At 38.2% G+C, this 21,462-nt stretch overlaps 1 protein-coding gene across 1 annotated transcript; it reads right to left on the reverse strand.

The window, feature by feature from the left end:
• Window positions 1-246: 246 nt before the first annotated feature.
• On the reverse strand, window positions 247-21,147 carry LOC140835344 (uncharacterized). Its single transcript, XM_073200834.1, has 2 exons — window positions 20,276-21,147; window positions 247-679 (listed from the first exon to the last, which is right to left on the reverse strand). The coding sequence occupies exons 1-2, from the start codon at window positions 21,145-21,147 to the stop codon at window positions 247-249; spliced, it is 1,305 nt and encodes a 434-aa protein (XP_073056935.1).
• Window positions 21,148-21,462: the final 315 nt, after the last annotated feature.

The following is a 21,462-nucleotide window of genomic DNA, read 5'->3' on the forward strand; positions in this document are numbered from 1 at the left end:
TGGGTCTCTGTCAGACAGTATACTTGCGGGTACTCCATGTAGTCTCACTATGTTGTCCATATACATAGTGGCTAATTTATCCAAATTATAATTCATCCGTACTGGCAAGAAATGTGCGGACTTAGTCAATTTTTCAATGATCACCCATATCCCATCATGGCCTTGCCTTGATCTTGGTAGTCCGACTACAAAGTCCATGGAGATTTTATCCCACTTCCACTTCGGTATTTCTAATGGTTGTAGAAGTCATCCAGGCCGCTGATGCTCTGACTTGACTTGTTGACAGGTTAGACACTTTGCGACGAAGACCGCTACGTCCCTCTTCATTCCATTCCACAAGTAGTTGTTTTTCAAATCCCTGTACATCTTGGTGCTTCCCGGGTGTACTGAAAATCTTGATTTATGTGCCTCGGCCATTACCTCTTCTCGAATTCCATCGATGTTTGGCACATATAATCGCCCTTTCATCCAAAGGATACCATCTTTATCAATTTGAAATTCTGGAATATTTCTTTCCTGAATTTGTTCCTTTATCTTGGAGATATTGGTGTCTTGACTTTGTTTTAGTTTGATGGTCTCTTGGAGACCTGGTTGCACTGATAGTGACGATAAGCTCACCTTTCCGGGGTTCTTCCGACTCAATGCATCTGCCACTTTATTTGCTTTTCTCGGATGATAGCTGATTACAAAATCGTAATCTTTGAGAAGTTCCATCCACCTTCTTTGCCTCATGTTTAATTCCTTCTGAGTGAAAATGTACTTAAGGCTCTGGTGATCAGTAAAAACTTCGCATTTTACTCCATAGAGATAGTTCCTCCAGATTTTAAGCGCGAAAACTACTGCGGCTAGCTCCAAATCATGAGTGGGGTAATTCTGCTCGTATGGTTTCAATTGTCGTGAGGCATACGCAATTACCTGGCCCTTGAAAGGGATCGATATAAGGTGTTCAAAATCGCAACGGAAGCACAAAATATTTTTATTCTTCATGAAAACCTAAATTTTGGTAGAAGATTTTTCAAAAATGAACACCATGTACTAGTTGTGCAAGCATATACAAAAATCTCAACTTTCATGCATAGGGTGTTGAGAAAATATACCTATCAATCTTTAAAAGATTGATTGTGGCTCCAACTTTGTTGTTAAACAACAAAGCTCTTCAATGGTAGAAACTATCTACAAGCTCTCCTTGTTCTTGAACCTTTCCTTCAAATTAGGCCCTCCACCAACTAGGTAGATCCCCTCTTAATTTGCACTTGAAAACTAAGAGGATTTTTCAAAGAGAAGAGTGTGTTTTCTCCAACAAATGAAAGAACACAAAAGGAAGAAAATTGGAGAGAAAATGAGGAGTAAGTTTCGGCCATCACTAGTGAAGAATGAGGGAGGATGAGTTGTCTTGGGGTTGCAAAAAGTTGATCCAAAAAGGTTGCATGCCATGCATTATTTTAATCAAAAGTATTCCCCAACTCTTCACCTCCCATGCATGTATATTATATAGTTTTTAACAAATTAAAAACCATGGACTAAATTTAATTATCTCAAACATATTTGAGATTAATTAAACATTACTTGAATTTACCCAAGTCCCACTAGTTAAATAATTAATTTAAATTGAGCTCTACAAGACTCAATATAATTTAATTAATTCAACACTTGAATTAATTTAATTATTTGGACTCTACTAGGTCCACTAGTATTTAATTAATTCAACACTTGAATTAATTTATTTAGTCCATAATAATATTTATGAAAATCACAATTTTCAATTACATTATTCTCTTGGCCAAATTTTAATTTAGGAACACTTCCATAAATCAAAATTTACATTTCTCTCATAGAAGTCATACTTCTATTTTTCCTTACGCTTATAAACTCATTTATAAGACGTTCAACACATTGAACTATTTTCTCCTTTATAGAAGTCATACTTCTAATTTTCTTTACGCTTATAAACCCCTTTATAAGCCGTTCAACACATTGAACTATTTTACTTCTCAACGGGATCTAGAAAGCTAGCACTTGTGTGGCCCTCAATGGTTCATTGATACGACTAGCCGTGGGTTCACATCTCCATGTGATTCGGACTAAACATGTCCTTATACGAGCATACCCCAATTGCTCCATTCTTACTTATCAACACCTTGATAACAAGAACGTCAGAACTCAAGTCTGATAGTACCCAACCAATCATGTTAAACGCCTAGCAGCATCGCTTACATGATTCCCTAGGTATCAAATGATAGTGCCTGCAAGAACCATTCAATTATGGTTAGCATACAGTACGGTCCCTTCAACTCATATATCCCGATCGATTCGACAACCATTGGTTTATCGAGATTTGTCAATGAATCGATACTATGTGTCATGTTGTAGTTGCATCAATGGTGTAATCTATGAAACCCCTTTCATAATTACCACCATACTCTGGCCAGAGATTTCAACCTACATACACATGATAACACATAGGATATCCATACCCGAAGGTAAGCGGTGAATCCCCGACTACAATGCATCGACTCCTATGTGTTTCGACAGAACACCCAACCTTGCCACTTGATGACCCCATGAGAGTCGGTAAACAAGTCAAAGTGTAATTCTAGCACATAGAGTCTCAATGTTGTCCCGGGTCATAAGGACTAATGGTGTACAACCATAAACCAGGACTTTTCCACTCGTTAAGTGAGAACCACTTGGAAAGTCCTTTTATGGAGGGTTGTTCAGTGCACTCTACCAGGAGCACCTATTTGCATGATCGGACATCACAATGTCCCCTACCAATGAAACATGGTACTCACATCGCAGATACTAGTCTCTAACTCGAGCGGCCTATATCCTTCTTAGTGGCGGCTGAATCGACTAGGAACCGTTTAGAATATACAGTATTACAAATATGAGTTTCATGATACTCATCATATGAGCATCTCATATTCTTTCTACTATTTGTATATTCAAGGGCTTTATCTATGCAACTAGCATGGGTATACAGATAAATATGTGCCAAAATAATAATATCAAATATTACTAAAATAAAGATTGCTTATACATAGAGTTTCATTGTGAACACTCGGCCAACACTTGGCTCTACGGGCACCTACTCTAACAATCTCCCACTTGCACTAGAGCCAACTACCCATATGCTTTAAACCCATTGATTCGCGATGCTTGTCGAATAATGGTCCAGGTAAAGGCTTAGCTAGTGGATCAACAACATAGTCTGCGGAGCCGACTGTGTCAATAGACACTACTCTTCTTTCCACAATCTCTCCGAGGATGTGGTACTTTCTCAATACGTGTTTGGACTTCTAATGGGACCTTGGCTCCTTTGCTTGAGCAAAAGCTCCCGTGTTGTCACACAACACCGGGACAGGAGCAACTCCATTAGGAATGACGTCCAACTCTTAGACGAAATTCCTTATCCAAACAGCCTCTCTTGCTGCATCTGATGCAGCAATGTATTCGGCCTCTGTGCTGGAATCCGCAGTATTGTCTCGCTTGGAACTCTTCCAAGAGACAGCAGCACCATTGAGCATGAATACAAACCTAGAGGTTGACTTCGAGTTATCGATATCGCTTTGGAATCTAGAGTCGGTATAGCCTTCCAATTTCAGTTCTCCACCCCATAGACCAAGAACAACTTATTGGTCCTTCTCAACTACTTGAGGATGTCTTTCACAGCTTTCCAGTGTGGAAGACCAGGGTTCGATTGATATCTTTTCACTACACATAGTGTAAACGCCACGTCAGGACGTGTAGATATCATCACATACATGATGTTACCAATTGCCGAAGCATACGGAATGCGTGTCATCGCCACTATCTCTGCATCAGTCTTGGGAGACAGACTTGCATAGGGACACGCCATGACACATTGGTAGATGTCCTCTCATGGACTCATCCATCGAGAACCGCTTCACGATGGTATCAATGTATGTGGACTGGGTGAGACCAAGCCATCTTTTTTATCTATCTCAATAGATCTGTATTCCCAATACAAAAGATGCTTCACCCAAGTCCTGCATCGAGAACTTACTCGCTAACCATATCTTAGTTGATTGCAACATTCCTACATCATTCCCAATGAGTAGAATGTCATCAACATAAAGCACTAGGAATGTCACAACACTCCCACTGACCTTCTTATACACACACGGTTCCTCAGGATTCTTAGTAAAACCAAACTCTTTGATCGTACTATCGAATCTGAAGTTCCAACTCCTAGATAATAGATCTCTGAAGTTTGCATACCATATGCTCACTTCCGACAGATGTAAACCCTTCAGGTTGAGACATATAAATCACTTTCTTAAAATCCCCATTAAGAAAGACTGTCTTAACATCTATCTGCCATATCTCATAGTCATACCATGCAGCTATGGCTAGCAAAATCCTTATGGACTTGAACATTGCGACTGGGGAAAAGGTTTCCTCAAAGTCAACTCCTTGTCTTTGAGTACATCCTTTTGCCACCAATCGCGTCTTGAAGGTCAATACCTTCCCATCCGCCCCAAGTCCCTATGGGAACCATTCCCTCAGGTGGATCCATAAGATCCCACACTTGGTTCGAATGCATGGAATTCAACTCAGATTCCATTGCTTCAAGCCACTTGGATGAATCGGCATCAGATAATGCTTCCTTGAAGGTCCTTGGATCACATCCATGGTTAGGCTCATCATGGCCCTCTTCAAGAAGCTGACCATACCTCATAGGTGGTCTCGAGACTCTCTCGGATCTTCTAGGAGCTTGTATCTCCTCACTTGGCTCTTCGGGTGTGGGTTCTATAGTTGTGGGTGTCTCTCGAACCTCTTCGAGTTCTATCATCTCCCCTTTTCTATCCAATAGAAAATCCTTTTCCAAAAAGGTTGCATTCCTAGAAACAAACACCTTTGTTTCTTGGGGATGATAGAAATGATATCCAACTTAATTCCTTGGATATCCCACAAAGTAATATAAAATGGATCAACAATCCAATTTATCTCCCACTACCTGCTTCATAAGCAGGTCACCCCCATATTCTAAGATAAGAATATTTGGGAGGCTTACCCATCCATATCTCATATAGTGTATGCCTTTGAATGGACATTTAGTAGAATATCTTTCAATTTTAAGTTATAGAGATCGTTTTCAAGTTCTCAAGTACCAATAAAACATTCATTATTGTAAATGTTGTAAACACCTTTGCTAAATAAACAAGAATATCCATCTTTATCACAATAGAAATGGAAACAATGTTTTTCACCAAAAAGGTACAAACAAAACATCTCTTAAAATTAACTTAAAATCATTGTTCAGCAATAAGTAAACATTTCTTAAGGTCTTGGCAGCAACTCTTGCTCCATTGCCCATCCTCAAGAAGGTCACACCTTCCCTAAGCTTCCTACTTCTTCCCATCACCTGTAACACATTACAGAGATGTGATCAACATTTGGTATCCAATACCCAAGAAGTAGAGTTAATTGAAATGTTTACTTCAATGTAGAACATACCATTTCCAGAACTATTCTGGGCAAGATATTCTTTGCAATTACGCCTCCAATGTCCGGGCTTCTTGCAGTGATGACATACATCATCAGTCTTGTCAGCCTTAACTGGTCTGGCTGCCTCAACGGGATTCGGAGATTGCTTTAACAAGGGCACGTTCTTCTTGGGATGTTGGAAAGAACTCTTCTTTCCCTTCCCTTGTGGATCAATCTTCGTACCAGATGAAGAACCCACATAAAGAACCAACTTCTCTTTCTTGATGGTGGATTCAAAAGTAACAAGCATGTTAACCAACTCCTCAAGGGTCGGTTCCATCTTGTTCATGTTGAAGTTCACCACAAAAGGATCAAATGAGCTAGGCAGCGATAAGAGCAACACGTCGGTGGTCAACTCCGAAGGCAAGATCATATACATGCCAACGAGCTTGTCCACGAGCCCGATCACCTTTAGGCCATGCTCATGGACCGAGGCCCCATCTCGCATGCGCAAAGTGATAAGCTCCTTGACGGTAGCATGCCTTAGAGGTCGTATTTGCTCACCAAAGAGCTCTTTGAGATGCAAATGAATGTCAGCAGCACTCTTTGCACCCTCAAAACGCCTCTGCAGCTCATCATTCATAGAAGTCAGCATATAACACCTGGCTATCAAGTCATGGTCACACCATTCCTTGTAAGTCTGCAATTCCTCAGGAGTGCAGTCAGTCAGAGCCTCAACAGGGGGCGACTCAGTCAGTGTATATGCTACCCTTTCCGAATTCAAGACAATTTTCAGGTTTCTTAGCCAAGTGAGGTAATTAGGTCCGGTTAATATGTGTTTGTCGAGTATTACGGATATCGGATTGCGAATCGATGACATTGTCAATTTGTACTGAAAAATAAAAACAGATAAATGTTGATGACTATTTTAAATATTTAGTAAGATATGAAGTTTGGACTTTTACTTCATAAATATTTGCTCCCACTGTTTTGACATCTTTCACTACCCTCTAGTGAAAACGGGAAACTCCTTTCCTCAGTAGGTACGTAAGGTCCAATTAGCGAATTATGATCCCGAATAATATCAGGCAATCACAATTCCTAAAAGGTAGTTTCCAATTGCATCACAATGCAACCCTCTACGTAAACTTTTGTCTCACGTTTGATTAGGACCCAATAATATGACGTCGTTCATCTTCACGTGTCAAGCCTTACCCATCGATGTTGAACCTTAATGGACGGTCGCCATGAGTTCCCCCAATAATATGAGCCGAAATCATGGGAGTTCCACGTAGTTCACATCACCATGTCAATGGATGTCACAGCTTTCCGGCACCCAAAGCTCCCCCAATAATATGAGCCGAGCCCCGAGTACGGGTAGCGTTCATCATGCACCCATTGTCGATGGAAGACAAGGAAATTATAAACAAATTTATAATTCCCCTTTTCGGGCTTGATATTAATTTTGAATCTTATTCAAAATGAGGGTTTTTAATTTTGAAAGGTCTCATCATTAATTTTATTTTAGAAGCTCGCCATGTTTGATCGTATGTTTGCCGGATTCATGCAACTTTGTTATTATCATAATAATAACGCACATACTCATTATTTATAACATATCATGCATATATTATAAACAGTAAACAAACAAGGATGATCAATCGCCCCAATACTAATGGACCGTGTGAGCTAAACACGGGCCTAGGTCCAATCTTAGGGAAATGCATGGGATGGAAATGCAACTATTACATTAGCTTCCAATATTTACATGTCTTCGATCTTCATAATCATCATGGCCACCATCTTCCAATCTTGATCATCCACTATACTAATATTTACAAATAAATATCCATGGCAAATAGGGATACATCTCATGGGGTGGGAACGAGCCATAAACCAAGCCCACTTTATAAATTGATAATTATTACAATCATTCAACACAAAATATCCTAGCATACACCTAGCAAATTGGGCTTGGGCTTTTGATCATCCTTCATGCATAATATCACATATCATACACCATCAATTAATTATCACAATAATTAATTGATCCAATATTATATATCTTGATCCAATCACTAACCGCCACGATTATAAACTAAATTAACAAAGTATACAAACACCTTTGTCTACTTTCCAATTAATTTATTTATAACCGAATTTCTTGTAAATCACCATTTACTATAAATAATTAAAGTCCAACTTAAATTATTTATTTCATTAGAAAATATTTGCAACTTTTGTAATTTTAAACTTAAGGGCCCAAAAACTCATTTTTCACCAAAAATATTTTGGCCCATTTAAAATTCACAAACATGTTAGCCATCTAATGGCCCAACAACTCAAGGCCCATGACACTTTGATATTCCAAAACACTTTTGGAAACCCTAGTCGTCATCGCCATCGCCGGAGCTCCGTCGCCGGATTCCGGCCAACATTCCGGCCAACAAAAATATATATTTTTTTTTTTATATTTTGAGAGGGGGTTTCGGGCAGCCCCTCGGGCAGCCCGAGGCGCCCAAATGGGCAGCAACTTTCTGCCCCAAAAACGCCCCAAATTCGGCCTTGAATCGTTGCAAAACTTCATCTCAATCGGTTAGAAATTGACCTAAATATAACATCATGTATATGTTGCACAAAAAACTAGTACCCTTAGCTCATGATACCACTTGAAAGGGATCGATATAAGGTGTTCAAAATCGCAACGGAAGCACAAAATATTTTTATTCTTCATGAAAACCGAAATTTTGGTAGAAGATTTTTCAAAAATGAACACCATGTACTAGTTGTGCAAGCATATACAAAAATCTCAACTTTCATGCATAGGGTGTTGAGAAAATATACCTATCAATCTTTAAAAGATTGATTGTGGCTCCAACTTTGTTGTTAAACAACAAAGCTCTTCAATGGCAGAAACTATCTACAAGCTCTCCTTGTTCTTGAACCTTTCCTTCAAATTAGGCCCACCACCAACTAGGTAGATCCCCTCTTAATTTGCACTAGAAAACTAAGAGGATTTTTCAAAGAGAAGAGTGTGTTTTCTCCAACAAATGAAAGAACACAAAAGGAAGAAAATGGGTGAAAAAATGAGGAGTAAGTTTCGGCCATCACTAGTGAAGAATGAGGGAGGATGAGTTGTCTTGGGGTTGCAAAAAGTTGATCAAAAAGGTTGCATGCCATGCATTATTTTAATCAAAAGTATTCCCCAACTCTTCACCTCCCATGCATGTATATTATATAGTTTTTAACAAATTAAAAACCATGGACTAAATTTAATTATCTCAAACATATTTGAGACTAATTAAACATTACTTGAATTTACCCAAGTCCCACTAGTTAAATAATTAATTTAAATTGAGCTCTACAAGACTCAATATAATTTAATTAATTCAACACTTGAATTAATTTAATTATTTGGACTCTACTAGGTCCACTAGTGTTTAATTAATTCAACACTTGAATTAATTTATTTAGTCCATAATAATATTTATGAAAATCACAATTTTCAATTACATTATTCTCTGGGCCAAATTTTAATTTAGGAACACTTCCATAAATCAAAATTTACATTTCTCTCATAGAAGTCATACTTCTATTTTTCCTTACGCCTATAAACTCATTTATAAGCCGTTCAACACATTGAACTATTTTCTTCTTTATAGAAGTCATACTTCTAATTTTCTTTACGCTTATAAACCCCTTTATAAGCCGTTCAACACATTGAACTATTTTACTTCTCAACGGGATCTAGAAAGCTAGCACTTGTGTGGCCCTCAATGGTTCATTATACGACTAGCCGTGGGTTCACATCTCCATGTGATTCGGACTAAACATGTCCTTATACGAGCATACCCCAATTGCTCCATTCTTACTTAGCAACACCTTGATAACAAGAACGTCAGAACTCAAGTCTGATAGTACCCAACCAATCATGTTAAACGCCTAGCAGCATCGCTTACATGATTCCCTAGGTATCAAATGATAGTGCCTGCAAGAACCATTCAATTATGGTTAGCGTACAGTACGGTCCCTTCAACTCATATATCCCGATCGATTCGACAACCATTGGTTTATCGAGAGTTGTCAATGAATCGATACTATGTGTCATGTTGTAGTTGCATCAATGGTGTAATCTATGAAACCCCTTTCATAATTACCACCATACTCTGGCCAGAGATTTCAACCTACATAAACATGATAACACATAGGATATCCATACCCGAAGGTAAGCGGTGAATCCCCGACTACAATGCATCGACTCCTATGTGTTTCGACAGAACACCCAACCTTGCCACCTGATGACCCCATGAGAGTCGGTAAACAAGTCAAAGTGTAATTCTAGCACATAGAGTCTCAATGTTGTCCCGGGTCATAAGGACTAATGGTGTACAACCATAAACCTGGACTTTTCCACTCGATAAGTGAGAACCACTTGGAAAGTCCTTTTATGGAGGGTTGTTCAGTGCACTCTACCAGGAGCACCTATCTGCATGCTCGGACGTCACAATGTCCCCTACCAATGAAACATGGTACTCACATCGCAGATACTAGTCTCTTACTCGAGCGGCCTATATCCTTCTTAGTGGCGGCTGAATCGACTAGGAACCGTTTAGAATATACAGTATTACAAATATGAGTTTCATGATACTCATCATATGAGCATCTCATATTCTTTCTACTATTTGTATTTTCAAGGGCTTTATCTATGCAACTAGCATGGGTATACAGATAAAGATGTGCCAAAATAATAATATCAAATATTACTAAAATAAAGATTGCTTATACATAGATTTTCATTGTGAACACTCGGCCAACACTTGGATCGACGGGCACCTACTCTAACAGCCCTCTTGCATAAGCACATACCCTAACCCTCCCTTTGAAGCATCACTTTACACAGTGAAATTCTTACCATCCTCGGGGAGAACTAGTACTGGTGTGGATGCGAGTTTTGACTTTAGGGTCTCGAAACTCCTATCGCATGCTTCGTTCCAAATAAATTTTGAATTTTTTTGAGTAAGTTTGGTGAGTGGGATAGCTATTGACGAAAATCCTTCTACAAATTTTCTATAATAGCCTACTAATCCCAGAAAACTTCTTATCTCTGTCACTGTTTTAGGTTGAGGCCAATCTTTAATTGCCTCCACTTTCTTAGGGTCTACTGACACCCCTTGTTCTGAGATTATATGACCTAGGAACGCCACACTTTTCAGCCAGAATTCACACTTCTTGAATTTGGCATAGAGTTCTTTCTCTCGTAATGTTTGCAAAGTGAGACGCAGATGCTCACTATGTTCTTCCTAACTTGGTGAGTACACCAAGATGTCATCTATGAACACTACCACGAACTTGTCGAGATACGGTTTGAATACTCGGTTCATAAGATCCATGAATGCTGCAGGAGCATTGGTTAGACCAAACGGCATTACCATGAATTCGTAGTGCCCATACCTTGTCCTAAAAGCAGTCTTAGGGATATCTTCTGCTTTGACTTTTAATTGATGGTAACCTGATCTGAGATCAAGTTTTGAGAAAACTTTGGCTCCTTTCAGCTGGTCGAAAAGGTCATCTATTCTCGGGAGTGGGTACTTATTCTTTATCGTGATCTTGTTCAACTCCCTGTAGTCAATACATAGTCTCGTGCTCACGTCCTTTTTCTTTACGAAAAGCACTGGGGCTCCCCACGGTGATGCACTGGGGCGAACCTGCTTCTTGTCCAGTAGTTCTTGCAGTTGTTCCTTTAGCTCTTTTAATTCAGCTGGAGCCATTCGGTATGGTGCCTTAGAGATTGGTGCAGCACCAGGGACCAAGTTGATTTCAAATTCTACTTCTCTATCGGGCATCTCTCCTGGTAATTCTTTGGGAAAAACATTTGGAAATTCTTGAACAATTGGAATATCTTCCAACTTTGGGACTTCTCCCCTTTGACTTCATTAATTACTGCCAGATAAATCTCTTCTCCTCCTTTTATGGCCTTCCAGGCTTGCGAGGCAGATAGCAGAGATTTTCTTTCCTTGGATTTCCCTTGATATACGACTTCCCTCTTTGCTGGAGTTTGAAGTCTAATTTCTTTCTTCTGACAGTCTACTATGGCATGGTTTTTAGCTAACCAGTCCATTCCAAGAATGATGTCAAACTCCACCATATTGAGTTGAATCAATTCTACTTCGAAAATTTGTTTGCTGATACCAATTTTACAGTTTCGATATACTTTGTGGGTTTCGATTATTTTGCTAGCCGGTGTTGCTACTCTTAACGGTTCACTAAGAATATCATGCTCAAGTTTAAGCTTCTTAGCATATCTTCTAGACACAGACGAATGTGTGGCACCACAATCAAACAAAAAATATGCAGGCATTTTATTGAGTAAGATGGTACCTGCCACAACTTCGTTGCTATTATCGGCTTCCTCTTGGGTTATGGCATAAACCCGAGCATTTGTCTTGTTTTCATGTTGTTTGCTGGGCCCTGACCCTTTGTCCTTGTTGTCTGGACAGTCTTTAATTCTATGGCCCACCTTTCCGCTGTGGGGACCCGGACGCTAATCATCTTCTTAATCATCTTTGGGATTTAATTATCAATTCTGATAAACAGGGTCTAAAATTTTTTTTTTTTTAAATAATGTGCGGAAGGTAATGGAATCTAAATAATATACATCTCTGTATAAAACTACATTTTAGTATAAAAGTACAATACTGTACAACAGTCTTTTAAAGTAACCTAGGGTTCAACTACTAAAGTTCAAGTAATAAAACCATATCTATCCAAGTCCGGAATCACCATGCTAAACTCGTCTTCTCTCGTCGTCTTCTCGACCCCGATCTTGCCCCACCTGTTGTCGTGCACACATACAAAACAAGACAACAGCCGGATAACTCCGGTGAGAATAAATCCCAGTATAAAACATGGTAAACATGCATATACACATAGTAATTCATGAAACATGCTGTCATGAATAAAACAAAGAACAATAGTAATAGATTTCATCCTCTATGAAATCTAATCTAACTAAACATGGATTTCAAACCAGATAAAAATGCATATAAACAATCTAAATCATGAAACATGCTGTCATGAATAAACAAAGAACAATAGGTTCCATAGTCTATGAAACCCATTCTTAAACGCATGCAGTTCTAGTCAAATCATGTCTAGACTCGACTCAACTACAACTCTAGGGATCCCGGTGTGAATAAGACGTCAATGGCTGTCACCTACCCTCCCAATCGGGGTGACTGTACGTCTTATTCCTAGACTTCGGTCTGAGCTGTATCAACGGCTGCAATAAGAGTCAGGGCTGCTCCTAAGCTGAGATACACCGAACATCTAGATATGTGACAATGGCTGTCAACGACTCTCCTATCTTAAATGCAATGAATATCAATCTGTAAACAAAGCATGCTCATATTCATATCTGAATATCACAATGATCTTATATGCTTGAACACAATTCTATAATCACATCATAATCATATCAAAAGATAAACAATAAGTCTCGTATGTGATTTAGTTGGGAAACTCAAATGAGATCTGATTTGAGTTATGTCTTCCCAAATATCACATGAATTATACCTTTGTCTTCCCTGTCTGACGAAGACGATGACCTGTATTCAAATCTGTCCATTTCCAATCTGAAAAGACAATATCGAATACATAATATCAATGAATAACTCAATTCACAATCGGTTCTGATCAATACTCAATTCAGTAAACAATCTGATCAATATCTGAACAAGATATAATCTGATTCATATCATCGATATCACAATACAATCTGAATCATATCGAAATCTGATTAATCTAAATCAACTGATGTTTCGACGGCATAATAATACAATCTGAATAACCCCGTCAATCTGAACATCACAAATATAATACTGGACTTCATAATCTGTGTTAATATAATTCATACTCTGAATACTAACACAATTCTGATATAGAATCTCAGTCAATATCTTTCCAAAAATCATAACAATTACAGAAACGGTCTGTTCTTTAATCTGACTTCAATTCGATACTGTCTACTGTAGCAAAAACATCATATCTGATTCATATTCAATTCTTACAATATCATAAATTCAAATCTTGTCTAAACGTAATAAAACTTACGTCCAGTTGTAGTCTGCGTTGATAGGAACACGGTACTATGTTCGGATTTGAAAACAGACGGACGGATCGTTCTCAATTTCCAAATCTTCCCTCGGTTTCCTTTTTCTTTTTCTTTCTTTTCTTTCTTTTCCTTCTCTCGTTTCTGATGGATTTCGCATGCTTATATATATATATACCCCCGTTTCATGATACAAGGGCAAGTGGCGTTGTGCATGTTCTGCACGTTTCGCGCATATGCGCCAACAATGTCGCGCATATGCGCCATTTATAAAAACTAGCATTTGTCTTCTCGCGCATATGCGCCAATTATTCCGTGCATATGCGCCAATCATTCTGCCTATCCCGCGCATATGCGCCATTTATGTCACGCATATGCGCCAATGCCACTGGACGTTCCGCGCATATGCGCGCATTCAAGTCGTGCATGTGCGCGGGGACTTGTATTGGCACCTTTTGTCAATTCTTTTCTCGACTCTCCCGGTCTAATCGGTTACATCTATAATCATCTTGATTAATCAATAAATCATTCCAGATTAATCTCAGATTACGGTAATAAAATCTCGGGCATTACATTTCTCCCCCTCTTAGATCTGAGTTCGTCCTCGAACTCGTAAGCAATCAATTCAGAGCTATCAGAAGAAATGTATAACAGAGTTTAAATCAAAACTCAGATTTCTCATTCTAGTCTGGAATAAGAATTCTCTATGTATAATATCATAATACTTCTCTAATTCTTTCTGCTAGAATCAATCTCGCATTACTGGCTATACAACATCCGTATATACCAATCTATAGCTCACGACATATCAGTACTATCAGCTATTACCAATCTAATAATCTCAAATCAAGGATATCATTCCCCTACCAACCGTCATCATCCAACGTTGGCATATTAAATCTGTCAAATCTGGTCTATATTCATTCTTTTCTGCCTTCTCTGCAAAAGAATTCTGTAGTATTCACTGTATAATATCTTGTCTGTAACTATCTCATTACCCATTTGATAATCTGATAGCTATAATTATACAATAATTCATATAATGACAATATGAACTATCATCTAGTGCTAACATCCAGCATTACAGTTCTCGGGATATCTTCCAATATCTGGATAATACACTCTGACTGTCTGTCGATCTGTGAATAACCTGCAAAATAACTTATGGTAGGATCTGCCATAATTGCAAACTTAATCAAAATCACAATCTGATATAGTCTACTTCTACATTCTAGTCACTCTGACTATGTTCTGACATCAATCTGTGTCATTTGGTTCTGTTTGTACATCATCTTGTACAAACTAATAGATATAGATTGAACAATCTGTCAATAATAATCATATTATATCACAATCTGGAAAATATTGGGATAGTCTCATTACGAAATTCATAGAAATATACGCCCCATGTCAAATCAGAAATATACCAAGTGTGTAATAAATCTTCTTATTTCTATCTTTCTGTCTTCTCTGTAAGCGATTCAGACATATCAGTACAATTTCTGCCAACATTTCTGTACAAATTCTGTCACGACTGATCTAATCTGTCTATATCATACCTGTCTGTTCGAATCTCATATATTCTCAGTCAGCAAAATGAACATTGAATCCACTACAATGCATTTCTGACACTATCTGTAATTTCAGATTCAAACTATTCGGTATAAACAATCAGTTAATAATAAAATTAAAGAAGAAATACCTACCTGGTATTCGGCTCTGACTATTAATATCAATTCGGTTATACAATACTGAAACATTCTGATATCACAAGCTAGTCAATTTCATACAAAACACAAAATCATATATCTGTTACTCTGATCGATGCTCCATTCTGATTATCAATAAAGCTCTGAACATGATGATCGCATTTCTGAATAGCTGTACCTCTCGAAAACAACTATGATACAATTGAACTGTATATATTCTCAACGGTTCAGAACAATCTGTATCATATACGAATTCAAAACAACCGTAATATCAAATCAGATACAAAATATCAGTAACCTATACATATCTAGTGAGTTCAATGAACTCATAAAACAACTAGTTCTAGTAAATATCTTCAGGTCATTCTGATCAGCTGTTATATCTCATCTGCAATTAAACTGTGCTCCCAATCAATATAAGATATCACGAACACTGATTTAGAACAATCACAATACACAGCAGATATAAAGCAATAATCGGATAAGATAATCTGTCAAATCAGACATAATAATTCCTGACAATTCTGACATTTCTGAACTTTCTGGTCTTTCTGATATCGGTATTTATCAATCACTGATCTCAATCTCAACTGTAACAAAATCAATCTGTATACTAACTTCAGATAACGCATACTCTGAATACAATCTGTTTCAAGCGGGATTATTATCTGAATAATTTCTGTATACAATCATTACAGTTCTAAGAATATTCAATAGAACCTTCAAATATTCGATTCGATCAATCAAATACTGCAAATATATAAGAATCTCATAGATATAAAAAGTATAGAATCATCAGAACATCTCTGAATATACTGACACATGCCAAAGAGTATCACAAAATCAGATGTACTCCTGGTCGATACTCTTCTACTGATCTTTCAATTCATTCTGTATCATTCTGTACTGAATTCTAACATAAAATCAATGTCTGATCTCAATTCAATTCTGAACTCTATCTTTCTGATATAGCACACAAATCTGAAATCTTATCTAGGCAAATATCAGCCAACTCATACATCATTGACAAATCTGCCAATGCTATGCTCGATTTCAGTAAATCTACTGAATACATAAGGATACTATCTGTTCCTTTCTGTATCAATCGAGTCATATACAACACAGATATCAAAGGAATTCGAAATCTAGAATCCTTACTGTGAAATCTCTACTCATCAACCATATCTGGTCTGAATCTTATACTTTCCTAACTGGACTCTATCATAGTTCTGTACTTGTTCAGCATATACATATCACTAATGCGTTCAAATCAGAAACACAAGTACATCATAATCTATCTCTATCTCATTCTCATCTTACTGTAGTATACAATATATACAGAAATCTCTGATATCAACATTTCCTCAACAAGCAAGGACATCAATACTACAGTACATATAAACCCAACAGATACAGCATATTTCCATGCAACTCAGTCAAAGATATTCTTAACAAATGCATTAGTATATATCAATACATATGCAATAGAATCATAAAGAATAGTACTTGTTGTGAATTCTGGATCTGTGTTTGCAATTGAACTTTGTTCCCTACAATCTTCGGGAACGCTTCTGGGGACAGACTTTAGCAAAGTGTCCCGGCTGTCCACAAATATTGCATCTACCAGCCACTCCCTGGCATTGCTCGGTGGGATGTCTCCCTCCGCAAGTACTGCAATATACTCCAGTATAACTCGGGCTAGAACCACTGGAGCTAGAGGAACCACTTCCCAACTTCTTGAATGACTTCTTTCGAGCTTTCAGCAAATCTTGCTTCCCACTCGTGCTGCCGTGATCATATCGAAGAGGGGATTGCTGTGTCTGAAGTGGCTTCACACACAACCTTGTCAATTGTCTAATCAGACTCATCTCCGCTCTCTTTGCTCTACTCAAGATATCAGCAAAATGATAAGGTTGTTGCAAATTCATAAATGCAACTACCTCTGAATTCAACCCTCTGATGAACTGATTCACTACAGCTTCATCATTCCTAGCTAAATGAGGAGCAAAATGCAGTAGAGTAGGGAATTTAGCAATATATTGGTCAATATTCAGCTGCCCTTGGCTCAAATTCTCAAACTCTAATTTCTTGTCCTCTCGGTACGAAGCTGAGAAAAATCTTCGATAGAATTCAGTTCTGAATATTTCCCACGACATCACTGTACCTCTCTGCGCCCACATTCTTCTACTGGTAATCCACCAACTCCTGGCGGCTTCTCGTAATTGATAAGGCACCATTTTAACTCTCTGTTCATTTGTACAATCAAGTAAATCGAACAGTATTTCTATATCATCAAACCAGTTTTGACAATCTTCAGATGTCTCGGTACCACTCAAGACTGGCGGTTGTAGTAACTGAAACTCTTTCATCTTTTCTTCTAGCTGAGTTTCTGACGCATCTATCTGTTCAGACGAAGTACTACCCCTTTCTGGAAATCTCCGAGGCGGTATATCTGAATATCAAACAAATCAATGTACAATCTGTATAATCTATCTCAGCCCTCCTCTGATCATATACCTCTGATTCAGACTCGGTTCTGATTCAGTCTTGGTACTTACATGCTGTAATCAACTCAGATAACAAACAACATGTAATAGGGAAAGCAATAAATCATGCTAGCACACACAATGTAAGTCAACATTGAAATAATTCTCATGCTAGCAATCACATGCAAGGAAAGAAATTTCAATCTACCCCGCTCATTCTCTTCTATCTCAGTCTAAAAGATCTATCAACTCTAACTATCTCAATCTAAAGGATCTATCGCTCTGATACCACCTGTTGTGGGGACCCGGACGCTAATCATCTTCTTAATCATCTTTGTGAATTAATTATCAATTCTGATAAACAGGGTCTAAAATTTTTTTTTTTTAAATAATGTGCGGAAGGTAATGGAATCTAAATAATATACATCTATGTATAAAACTACATTTCAGTATAAAAGTATAATACTGTACAACAGTCTTTTCAAGTAACCTAGGGTTCAACTACTGAAGTTCAAGTAATAAAACCATATCTATCCAAGTCCAGAATCACCACGCTAAACTCGTCTTCTCTCGTCGTCTTCTCGACCCCGATCTTGCCCCACCTGTTGTCGTGCACACATACAAAACAAGACAACAGCCGGATAACTCCGGTGAGAATAAATCCCAGTATAAAACATGGTAAACATGCATATACACATAGTAATTCATGAAACATGCTGTCATGAATAAAACAAAGAACAATAGTAATAGATTTCATCCTCTATGAAATCTAGTCTAACTAAACATGCTTTTCAAACCAGATAAACATGCATATAAACAATCTAAATCATGAAACATGCTGTCATGAATAAAACAAAGAACAATAGGTTCCATAGTCTATGAAACCCATTCTTAAACGCATGCAGTTCTAGTCAAATCATGTCTAGACTCGACTCAACTATAACTCTAGGGATCCCGGTGTGAATAAGACGTCAATGGCTGTCACCTACCCTCCCAATCGGGGCGATTGTACGTCTTATTCCTAGAATTCGGTCTGAGCTGTATCAACGGCTGCAATAGGAGTCAGGGCTGCTCATAAGCTGAGATACACCGAACATCTAGATATGTGACAATGGCTGTCAACGACTCTCCTATCTTAAATGCAATGAATATCAATCTGTAAACAAAGCATGCTCATATTCATATCTGAATATCACAATGATCTTATATGCTTGAACACAATTCTAAAATCACATCATAATCATATCAAAAGATAAACAATAAGTCTCGTATGTGATTTAGTTGGGAAACTCAAATGAGATCTGATTTGAGTTATGTCTTCCCAAATATCACATGAATTATACCTTTGTCTTCCCTGTCTGACGAAGACGATGACCTGTATTCAAATCTGTCCATTTCCAATCTAAAAAGACAATATCGAATACATAATATCAATGAATAACTCAATTCACAATCGGTTCTGATCAATACTCAATTCAGTATACAATCTGATCAATATCTGAACAAGATATAATCTGATTCATATCATGGATATCACAATACAATCTGAATCATATCGAAATCTGATTAATCTAAATCAACTGATGTTTCGACGGCATAATAATACAATCTGAATAACCCCGTCAATCTGAACATCACAAATATAATACTGGACTTCATAATCTGTGTTAATATAATTCATACTCTGAATACTAACACAATTCTGATATAGAATCTCAGTCAATATCTTTCCAAAAATCATAACAATTACAGAAACAGTCTGTTATTTAATCTGACTTCAATTCGATACTGTCTACTGTAGCAAAAACATCATATCTGATTCATATTCAATTCTGACAATATCATAAATTCAAATCTTGTCTAAACGTAATAAAACTTACGTCCAGTTGTAGTCTGCGTTGATAGGAACACGGTACTATGTTCGGATTTGAAAACAGACGGACGGATCGTTCTCAATTTTCAAATCTTCCCTCGGTTTCCTTTTTCTTTTTCTTTTTTTTCTTTCTTTTCCTTCTCTCGTTTCTGATGGATTTCGCATGCTTATATATATATATACCCCCGTTTCATGATACAAGGGCAAGTGGCGTTGTGCATGTTCTGCACGTTTCGCGCATATGCGCCAACAATGTCGCGCATATGCGCCAGTTATAAAAACTAGCATTTGTCTTCTCGCGCATATGCGCCAATTATTCCGTGCATATGCGCCAATCATTCTGCCTATCCCGCGCATATGCGCCATTTATGTCGCGCATATGCGCCAATGCTACTGGACGTTCCGCACATATGCGCGCATTCAAGTCGTGCATGTGCGCGGGGACTTGTATTGGCACCTTTTGTCAATTCTTTTCTCGACTCTCCCGGTCTAATCGGTTCCATCTATAATCATCTCGATTAATCAATAAATCATTCCAGATTAATCTCAGATTACGGTAATAAAATCTCGGGCATTACATCCGCACTTGAAACAAGCGCCTGTCTTCCGATAACATTCCCCAATATGTTTTTGTCGACATGTATTACACCATTTTCCTTCGGTGTCACCAGTACTGCCAGAACTTCCTTTGAAGGACCCACCTGAAAAATTTGGTTTCTTGAACTTGAGATTATTCTGTGTGGATTGATTGTTCATCGGTCTTTTGTTCTTGTTTTCTTCTTCACGTCGCTTGATATCGGTTTCTGCGCTCATTGCAGTGCCCATTAAGTCCGCAAAGATGCTTGGTTTGTAGACTGCCATTGCCGACTGAATTCGACTGTTGAGTCCCTTCTTGAAACGGTGCATTTTTAACGTTTCATCTAACATGATTGTCGGGACGTAAGTTCCCAAATCGTTGAATTTTGACGTGTACTCCATTACCGTCATATCTGGTGACTGTCTGAAATTCTCAAACTCATTCAGCTTTTGTAGACGAAACTCGGCCGGATAGTATTGTGTCAGAAATTCTCTCTTAAAGATCTGCCATGTGATTTCCTCTACTTCTGCCAAAGATGGCGACACGGTTTCCCACCATTTCCTAGCTCGATCTTCTAAGAACGGCGTTACGACTTCTACTCTCAATTCTTCCGGTATTTCTAGCAAATATAGTTGTGTTTCCACGTTCTTGAGCCAGTTGTGGCTGACTTCTGGGTCTGGGTTCCCATCAAAAGTTGGAACTCGATTCCTCCTCAGAGATTCGTAGTGATACTTAATCCCACGTGGCTGAGGTTCTTGGGGTGGTTGGATGGCGTTGGCTAGTGGATTCACAAATCCTTGTAATGTTGCAGCGACGGTAGTTGCTATTGCCATCATATCCTCTTGACTGAGGTTCACTCTGGGTGGTGGCGGTGGTGGTGGATTATCGATGGTAAGTTGTCGCATGCGCAGAGCAGCCTGTTCGCGAGTACGAGGGGCAGCCATTTCCTAGTATAAATAAATCATCAGAATCGTATAAAGAATAGAAAGGCACAAAGCGCAAAGTTGTCGTGGGATAAGGATTTTCGGAATGACTGACTGAAAAGATAGATTTTTGGAGCTGTTCAAAATTTTAGGGAACAGATGAAATTTGGGTTCAGATTGGGATGCACTAGGCTTTTGCCAAAATTTGACTTTGTCAAATTTTGTCTGTCAAAATCCCAGCGGAATTATGAACCTGGCGGCTCTGATACCACTTAAATGTCACGCCCCAGGTCCGAAGCATCGGTGACATCCGGCATTGTTTAACAATTAAATCGA

The sequence above is a fragment of the Primulina eburnea genome, chromosome 6 (assembly GCF_022965805.1).
Source record: "Primulina eburnea isolate SZY01 chromosome 6, ASM2296580v1, whole genome shotgun sequence".
Classification (NCBI taxonomy): domain Eukaryota; kingdom Viridiplantae; phylum Streptophyta; class Magnoliopsida; order Lamiales; family Gesneriaceae; genus Primulina; species Primulina eburnea.

What these genes read in the sequence shown, in the direction of transcription:
- LOC140835344 (XM_073200834.1), bottom strand. Translation starts at nt 21,147, where the DNA reads ATGGCTGCCCCTCGTACTCGCGAACAGGCTGCTCTGCGCATGCGACAA. An exon ending in GGTGACACCGAAGGAAAATG is followed by an intron (nt 680 to 20,275) that starts GTGTAATACATG and finishes TTTTGTAATCAG; the next exon opens with CTATCATCCGAGAAAAGCAA.